The 8,232-nt window shown below is 29.7% G+C and overlaps 4 protein-coding genes across 7 annotated transcripts; 2 read left to right on the forward strand and 2 right to left on the reverse strand.

The window, feature by feature from the left end:
• Positions 1-268: 268 nt before the first annotated feature.
• On the reverse strand, positions 269-1,415 carry LOC131662826 (mediator of RNA polymerase II transcription subunit 31). Its single transcript, XM_058932778.1, has 3 exons — positions 1,182-1,415; positions 855-944; positions 269-780 (listed from the first exon to the last, which is right to left on the reverse strand). Exons 1-3 carry the CDS (start codon positions 1,225-1,227, stop codon positions 455-457), a joined length of 462 nt encoding a protein of 153 aa, XP_058788761.1. The 5' UTR covers positions 1,228-1,415; the 3' UTR covers positions 269-454.
• On the forward strand, positions 418-8,145 carry LOC131662825 (large ribosomal subunit protein uL22m). 3 transcript variants are annotated; one of them, XM_058932777.1, is made up of 4 exons: positions 418-495; positions 6,887-7,018; positions 7,192-7,405; positions 7,601-8,145. In XM_058932777.1, exons 1-4 carry the CDS (start codon positions 418-420, stop codon positions 7,819-7,821), a joined length of 645 nt encoding a protein of 214 aa, XP_058788760.1. In that variant the 3' UTR covers positions 7,822-8,145. The 3 variants fall into 3 exon arrangements, with proteins under 3 accessions (XP_058788760.1, XP_058788759.1, XP_058788758.1); XM_058932776.1 differs by lacking the exon at positions 418-495 and adding an exon at positions 6,304-6,695 and having other exon boundaries at positions 6,772-7,018; XM_058932775.1 differs by lacking the exon at positions 418-495 and adding an exon at positions 6,304-6,669 and having other exon boundaries at positions 6,772-7,018.
• On the forward strand, positions 1,616-4,959 carry LOC131662823 (transcription factor E2F8-like). The gene is made up of 6 exons (XM_058932772.1): positions 1,616-2,026; positions 2,283-2,547; positions 2,724-3,162; positions 3,246-3,489; positions 3,552-3,722; positions 3,803-4,959. The coding sequence occupies exons 1-6, from the start codon at positions 2,017-2,019 to the stop codon at positions 4,471-4,473; spliced, it is 1,800 nt and encodes a 599-aa protein (XP_058788755.1). The 5' UTR covers positions 1,616-2,016; the 3' UTR covers positions 4,474-4,959.
• Positions 5,122-6,267, reverse strand: LOC131662824 (large ribosomal subunit protein bL21m). Of its 2 annotated transcripts, none has more exons than XM_058932774.1 (4): positions 6,130-6,267; positions 5,842-5,997; positions 5,449-5,769; positions 5,122-5,375 (listed from the first exon to the last, which is right to left on the reverse strand). In XM_058932774.1, exons 1-4 carry the CDS (start codon positions 6,227-6,229, stop codon positions 5,275-5,277), a joined length of 678 nt encoding a protein of 225 aa, XP_058788757.1. In that variant the 5' UTR covers positions 6,230-6,267; the 3' UTR covers positions 5,122-5,274. The 2 variants fall into 2 exon arrangements, with proteins under 2 accessions (XP_058788757.1, XP_058788756.1); XM_058932773.1 differs by having other exon boundaries at positions 5,127-5,375; positions 5,842-6,003.
• Positions 8,146-8,232: the final 87 nt, after the last annotated feature.

Here is an 8,232-nt window from a genome sequence, read left to right on the forward strand (position 1 = left end):
AATTAAAACCAAAGTGTGCATATAGTTTAAATACAAATGTAATATAAGGTTCTACTAAATGTTTGTGTAGCAACTGATATTTAACAAGCAGTTATTTAGTACATTACTTATAAGAATGATGTAATAAAAAGATTGACAATATATTTACTCAAATTAAGACTTATTTTCAACTTAGCGATGAAACTCACAATTGTTTGAAATGAATAAACCATCCACCATTCAAATGATATGTTTCTGTATGGATGATTTCTAATAAAAAACTTATATATCTTGTTAAATATAAAAATTGTTTTATTCATAAATTATCACAGAAGAATCTAGTGATCATAATTAACCACTGATCCTTAGGAACGAAGTAATTTAGTAATAGAATAATAATTACTCTTTTGTTTACTCTTAAATTATCTACTATACTAAATGAAAATCACATTAACAAATGTCATTGTTTCAAATCTTAAAGAACTTTTGGCTGTGCGATACCATTGTTCTGTTGAGGTGTATGTTGTGGTTGCTGTTGCACTTGTTCAGCAGCAGTCTGTAAGAGTCTTGTTCGCCTTCTTGTATAATGTTGCCACAGAAGAATTTGTTGATCGTCAATGAATTTAGTGCATTGTGAATTTACCACTTCTCTGCGGAAGTGTTCATATTGTAACAAATCCAGAAAATACAAGCACATAGGATATTTGAGGTATTTGGCATATTCTGGTTCCTTCCAGTACAGCAAGTATTTAAGGTAATTGATAAAGCTTGAGTCCTTAAAGTAACCACGTTGAGCTAAGACTAAAAAGCACAATTTAATTAGACTCCACATTATATTGATTAATTTTATGTAAAAAAATTATAAATAAACTTACAATTGAGATAGTTAGGATTTGCTAAACATTGCACAAATTCCAGTTCAATTTGAAAGCGCATGCGTTGCTGGTCTTCAGTCTCTGGTACTCCTGTGAATCAAAAGAAGGAATGTAACAAAAAATTGTATGTATTTTTGCATTTAGTTGCCATTTTTTTATATATGTAACAATATTTCTTCTGTCTCGGTAAATATTACAATAGTAGAAAATTGTTACAGGAAAACTTTACAACATTGATCTTACTTGTTACTAAAAAAGAATACAGTAAATTAATAAAATAAAACTAGAACAATAAGTTATAATACTAAAATAAATTATGTTATTTACCATTCATTCTTGCTCTCAGAAAAGTAGAATCATCAAACCGATTCATAATATTAAATTTATTAATACTTTAAATACGTTTTCTATCGATAGAAGCGCGTTCTATCTAATGACCCCTACGTCCAAAAGGTCACGGTTAAATTTGGACAATTGTTTGGCAAAAAAACTGCATACTTCTTTAACAACTTGTCAACAATTTACACTGTACACGACTGCACGTAAACTACCATATGATGATCTTAGCCGCCATATTAGTTTATTCGAAGATGGCGCTCTAATCACTGAATACTAACCTTCTTTACAAAATTTTTGGCGCCGGTCACTCGCGCGCGCTAAAAGTAGATGTATAATTCATATGAGTACGTGAAATTGATTCTACATTTTATGTTACGTAATCACTGTAAACATACAATAATTGGTCCGACCAAGTAACTTATTCAGTAGTTTCTACTACTTCAAGAATTATTTAATACCGATTTATTAACCATTCGTTATGATAGCTTAAAAACTTTTTATATTATCTCAACGTAATACGATTTTTTATAGAGTATTTTCTTACAGTCTATTACCAACAAAGTAATCTTCTTAAATTCAACCATTTGTACAATTATATCCAGCATAGAACGGAGCAAAAGAATAAAAATACTGCGTTGTAACCACGTAAACTCATCGCTTTTTTATGATCGTGCACATCGCTAAAGAACTCGCTCACATCACAGGCAGTAGGAAAAAAGCTAAGACTGCGTGGAAGTACAGGAGGCAGTACGTGAAAAATGTCGGAGCGATGAAACTGAAACAATTTAAACCAGAAATTTAAATCAAGAAAAAAGTCCTATTTATGAATGAGGGTGTGTATGATAACAACTTTTTCCTTCATTTCGTCGATTATAAATGTAATTAAAAAATAAATATTGACCGGCATGAACAAAAATCTACCCGAAAATCGGAATAAAGGCCTTTCACGTGGGAGTATACGGCTTATTTGTATACGTCACATTTATTTATATATTTTTCCACGAATTCATTCACTCGAAATAATCGTTTATTGATACCAAAACGATTCTTAACAATTATGAAACTTTTGTAATAACATTTATGTTATAGAATCAGAAATGTCTGGGCAAAATGACACCAGAACATCTACTCCAGAGCGAAGGATACTTGGTGAATTGGGAAATAATCCTGATTCACCAACAGCTAACTTGCGATTACTTACCACTCTTGCATCTATGCAAATGAAAACTGACACTAAAAGTCCATGTCCAGGATGTTCAAGTTCTACTTTAGTAGCACCAGTACAATCCACACAAGAATCTAGCAATAAGCTTCTTCCACGAAAGGAGAAATCACTTAGTCTTCTGTGCAATAAGTAAGTAGTTTTCAAATTTACTTTTAACTAGTTTAATAAATTTATCAATGGCTGGATGACATTCTTTTTATTTTACTGATCTTATAATTTATTTCTAATTAATGTAGCTGCAAAAAATGTAATGAACTCCAAACTTTTAAATGAATACTTTAAATGAATACTATCATGATTTCCAGATTCTTGAATTTATATCCATTGGATATTCAAGACAATGAACCTAGAGAAATTTCTCTCAATGCAACTGCTGAGGATCTAGGTACTGAAAAAAGAAGAATATATGACATTATTAATGTCTTAGAAAGTTTAGAAATGGCTTCAAAAGCTGGAAAGAATCAATATTTATGGCATGGACATTCACGCTTGCCATTAACTCTTGCTAAGTTGAAAATGATAGCAATTGAGCTTGGATTGGAAAAGCAAATTCATGAGATACAGAATGTTAACAGAGCTTATGTTGAAGATCATTGTCAAATGTGTAGCAAAATCTCAGCATCACTAATGGTTCCTCAGAGTCCTGTTGTCAATTATAAATTCCCTGACAATTCAACAAAGGATGATAAAAGCTTAGGAGTTATGTGCAAGAAATTTGTAATGCTTTTCCTTGTATCTAAAAAAGTATGACAATATTTAATGTCTACATTATGATATACTTCATAATGAAAAATATTTTTTATTATTGCTTTTATTTTTTTTCTTAGAATGGAGTCATAAATTTAGACATAGCTGCTAAGGTTCTGATAAATGAACATGATGATTCTACAGATTCAAAGAATAGTGCAGCACAGTCAAGATTTAAAACAAAAGTTAGAAGGCTCTATGACATTGCCAATGTGTTGTCAGCTATCGGTTTAATTGAAAAAGTTGACATATACAACTGTGTCATTAGGAAACCTATTTTTAGATATACTGGACCTAGTGTGAACTGTCTTAATTTAGACATGGGTAAAATATAATTTGTGTAAGTTGCTCAAAGCTAGCTCTAATTTTGATAATAATATTTGCAGAAACTCCAACTATAGAGAATAATGGCCAGTCATTAGTAGGAATGGCCACTCCTAATAAAAAAGCTTCTGACACCTTCCGTTTTCGGGCTTTAAATAGAATTTCTAAATTGTATTCAAGTACTCCACTGGGAAACAAACGCGAAGCAAGGAAGAGAAAGCTATTTGACTCGAGTAAGTAATATCATTGTTCACCTTTATATTGTATAATTTTTTTAATGTATTCATGTAACAATTTAAACGTGAAATTACAGACAACACAAAATTTGAACGAACACAAAGCTCGCCATGCCTGAATTCTCCGAAATGTCGTTCAGTAGATCGCATGGAACCGATTTTACAAGCAGTCAATATGGAATTAAAGCGGATAAAATGTAGCGAGAACAAACCGAAGGTTTGTACAAAACTTTTTCCAAGACATAATTCAGACTCCTGCATTTCACCTCTGCAAATAGACATAAGTTCATCGAGTACGGAAACTTCAGATGTAGCATCGAATTCAACTGACCATTCATATTCTTCGACAAATTTGTCAATGACCCCTCCAATAGTTAGTAAGGAAAATCTAGTCAACAATACGAGTAATACTGTTACGCCGGTTCGTACTTTACGAATAAATGTGCCGGTAGAGTTGAAAATTGCGCCTATCACTTTGCAACCGAGTACTACTCCTAAATTTGTGAAACTTACAAATTTTGACATGAGAAAATTAGTGCCGATTTCCAAGGAAGACATTAAGCTTAAATTACCTCCAGGAGTTCAAACTCCAAGTACTTCTAAACCAAATGTTGCGATTTTCACGCAAATCCCGACGAAGAAAATTTCCGCGGGAGATATATTCAAAGCTATCAAAGTAGGCAATACTTTTCAATTGATTCCAATCAAAAAGAAAAACGATGTTATTCAAAAGCAAAATCAGCAGTAATAGTAACGATAAACAAGTATAAACAGCAAGCTTAATAAGGTTGTGCCTTCATTTCTGTAAAATTTTTTTTGTCTGATTAACGAATTTTGTACATATACAGATATATTTTATAAATCTATTTATTCGTTAATGAATGCCTACTTGGAAAAATTTACTTTCATTATGCAATGACTAAAATGAAATTTTGTGGCTACAATAGTCATATTCTATAAAACATGTTACAATTGCGAAATAAATTATATATATATATGTATATGAATGTTATATGGCAGCAAATTAGAATTAAGTTTAAAATATGTAAGTCGCTTTTGTATTACCAAAGCATTTTTTTTTTGTTAAATTTCTTGGCTTAGACTGATGGAATCAAGTGAATTATTTCATACATATGGTAAATATAAGAAAATTATATATGATGTTATGTAATAATCAGAATTGTCTATATTTTATGCACTGAAATATTACGTACATATGGACTTGGTAGACACTACTGATGCTAATTAGATTAGCTTATAGAAATCATGTTGAAAATCGAATATTTTAAAGAAAATGTATGAATATTATCTTTCAACTATGCAAAAACAATTTTATTTTAAGTTTTATAATCAATAAACGAAATCAATTTTTTCTAATAATGTAATTAACAAGCTTACACAAAGAAGTTCTTTTATTTACACATTGTTGCTTAATAAATGTTATTCACATAAAACGATCTGGTATTTTTATTCTTTCTGTATCCAATGTAACTTATCATTTAATGGTATAAAATTAATTTTTTTATAAAATTAATCCTATCAAATTTTCTTAATAAACTCTATCTAATCCCTCAACTTCTAATTTCTTGTCAACATGTCCATTGATTTTGATTGAGTTTATTCTAACCATTGTTTGTTGATGCCTAAAGACTATTAATAACAAGATTAAATTTAATATAATTTACAGTAATTTTAAAGGATTTAACAAAATTAAACTACTTACATTTTATTCTACGATATTGCTTCCTTTTTCTAAAACGAAATTCTGTTACTGTGTGTGACATTGTTTTTTCAATTACTACTGCATCAATGGAAACTAATTCTCTGTTGAGTATTGGCCTTCCAACTAGTGTAAAATCTGTACCTCCAACTAATAGTACTTTTTCCAACTTAATCTGATCACCAGGATTTGGAGCCCAATATCCTTTAATAACTAGAATATCACTTTCAGTAATTTTAAATTGCTTGCCAGCAAGGTGTACAATGGCAAAAAGTCTGCCAGTCTTATCTTCTGCAACTTGCTCATTAATTGCTTTGGATACATCTGCAATAAAAATCGAGCACTCATTATAATTAAAATTACAAATAACAAACCTAATTTTATTCATGAACAAACCTTCAACTAGTTTTTCTTCCTCTATTGTTGATTTTTGCACTTCTTTTTGACTCTCTGGTTCTTTTTGATACCAGGGAACACTTCTCGGAACATTTTTCAATTTTCTATACGGATCTTTGCTATAATTGCATATTTGAGAATCATAGAGATTTGTAACTGGAGCTAGACAATTAAATAAATTTAAATTCATATAGTAATATTGCCGGGAGATAGGTTATGTTTACATGTGATTAATTTTCATTTTTTAAATTAATTGACACTTTAAAATGTTGATCGAATCTAACTCACTTAAATGTGATGGTTTTGTCAATATGTAGGTTCCAAACGTTTGTGTGCACGTCCGTGCTCCGAATTTTAAAAGACGTGAAATGTTTATAAAAGATGCCATGTTTTTTGGAGTTGCACGGCTTGCAGCAGCTTGCAGAGCACAGCCCACTAACTGTGTGGTACTGGCGTCGACGAACATTCGTCTGCTATGCTGTGCTCACACACCTAAATTTTTTGGTAGTATGTGTACTGTATGTATATTTGTGGAGAAAAGCATGATAGATAATTGTTAAAAATTCTGTGAAATTAGATTTTTATATTAAAATCGAAGATAATTAATGTCATTGAAACCTTGTGTTATTATTTTTTTGTAAAATTCCGTAAAATAAAGTTGATAAAAAATTCAAGTTTTTTATCTTGTATAGTAAATGCAAAATATCTGACAGTTTTATTTGTTATAAGGTTATAAAATAATATCAATCAATTACGAAGAATCACCTAGACAATAAAGCAATGCTATCGTTAGATTGAATTCATTTGCCATAAATTTAATTTATTAAAGTAGGTATTTGTTATTACAACATAACGTTAGTATGTAACGTTAGTATTGCAATTATTTGTTATTGTGAAAACTGATTATCATTGAGTAACTATAATTTACAGATTTTTGCTAAACAAAATGATTCCAAATCTTGTGAACAAAATACGACAACTTTCACTATGTAAAACATCCATTATGGGTGTATTAACTAAGTTACAATGTCCACAACCTATACAGCATTCAAATTTACATATTTCATCTATAAACTACCGACATCCATCAAAAGGTGAAAAAAATCCAAAACACTTTCTCAGTTATAACGATGTATTTTACCCTATCCAAGAAATTGGAGAAGAAAGAAGACCTGCTGTAAGTTATATTCATGATAATACGATGAATTTAGAAACTAATAAATTCTTTTATCTATAACTTTTAAATTTTTGAATTACTACAAATCTTATTTTACAAGCCTTACTAAAAAAACATAGAAAAGAATAAAGAAGAACATGAGAATACTTCAGTCTATTTTTTTTCTCTTCTAGTATGTGTGCCATCAAAAATGTAATATTAGATACACTCCAAAAAAGATGCAGTACGTAGCTTGGTTAGTAAGAGGAATGACAGTCGATGAAGCTATAAAACAGCTTAGTTTTGTTTTGAAAAAAGGTGGTGCAATTGTAAAAGAAACTATTTTGGAAGCTCAAAAATTGGCGGTTGATCAGCATAATGTTGAATTCAAAAGCAATTTATGGGTTGGTAAGTAGAACATATTTTTATTATTTAATTCTTCTATAATATTGTTAAAATATATCTCATAAAACTATCAAAGATTATTTTAGAATATATTGGAATTATTTCTTATGAATTTTCATGTACATACATTGATATCATTTAATTTTATTTTGTACTTGAATGTCTTGAAGATGTTATTAATAAGATTTCATTTTTTAGCGGAATCCTTCTGTACAAAAGCTTATGTAATTAAGGGATTACGACGACATGCTAAAGGTCGACCAGGAGAAATTAGATATACATACTGTCACTACTTTGTACGCCTTGAAGAAGGTACTCCTCCTAAAGATTATTATAAACTCAATCCAAAAACACCAGAAGAACAATTAGAGGATTGGAAGAACAAGATGAGAATGCGTAAAGTTATGAGAACTTTGTAATTATTGATATTTTGTACAATAAAAGTAAAGGAAATTCATTGATTCATTTATCTTTCATTTCACTCTTCAGTATAATTAAAAAGCATATCTTATTAATTCTTCTTGGTTCAAATATAGATTTTCATTGTTATTGATACGATTTTAAGTTAACATTCAAATCAATTTATACTATTTCAATTGAAATTAAATGTTATTATTCAAGAAAACAAATTCTGATTAATGATCGTTTAGCTCTAAATTAAATTTGATAACCATGGCATATAGAAATTAGAGATATAATGTTTTTATTCAAAATTTATTCCACCCACTATGACATGTACAATAGCAATGACACAGTTTACAACTTTAGTTTAGTTCTTCTCCAGTGACGCCTTTTAGCGTTGTACCTGAAAAAATACAATAAGTTATTAT

Source organism: Phymastichus coffea, unplaced genomic scaffold, assembly GCF_024137745.1.
Source record: "Phymastichus coffea isolate CEN01 unplaced genomic scaffold, Cenicafe_Pcof_1.1 PCOF00028, whole genome shotgun sequence".
In the NCBI taxonomy this organism is placed as follows: Eukaryota; Metazoa; Arthropoda; class Insecta; order Hymenoptera; family Eulophidae; genus Phymastichus; species Phymastichus coffea.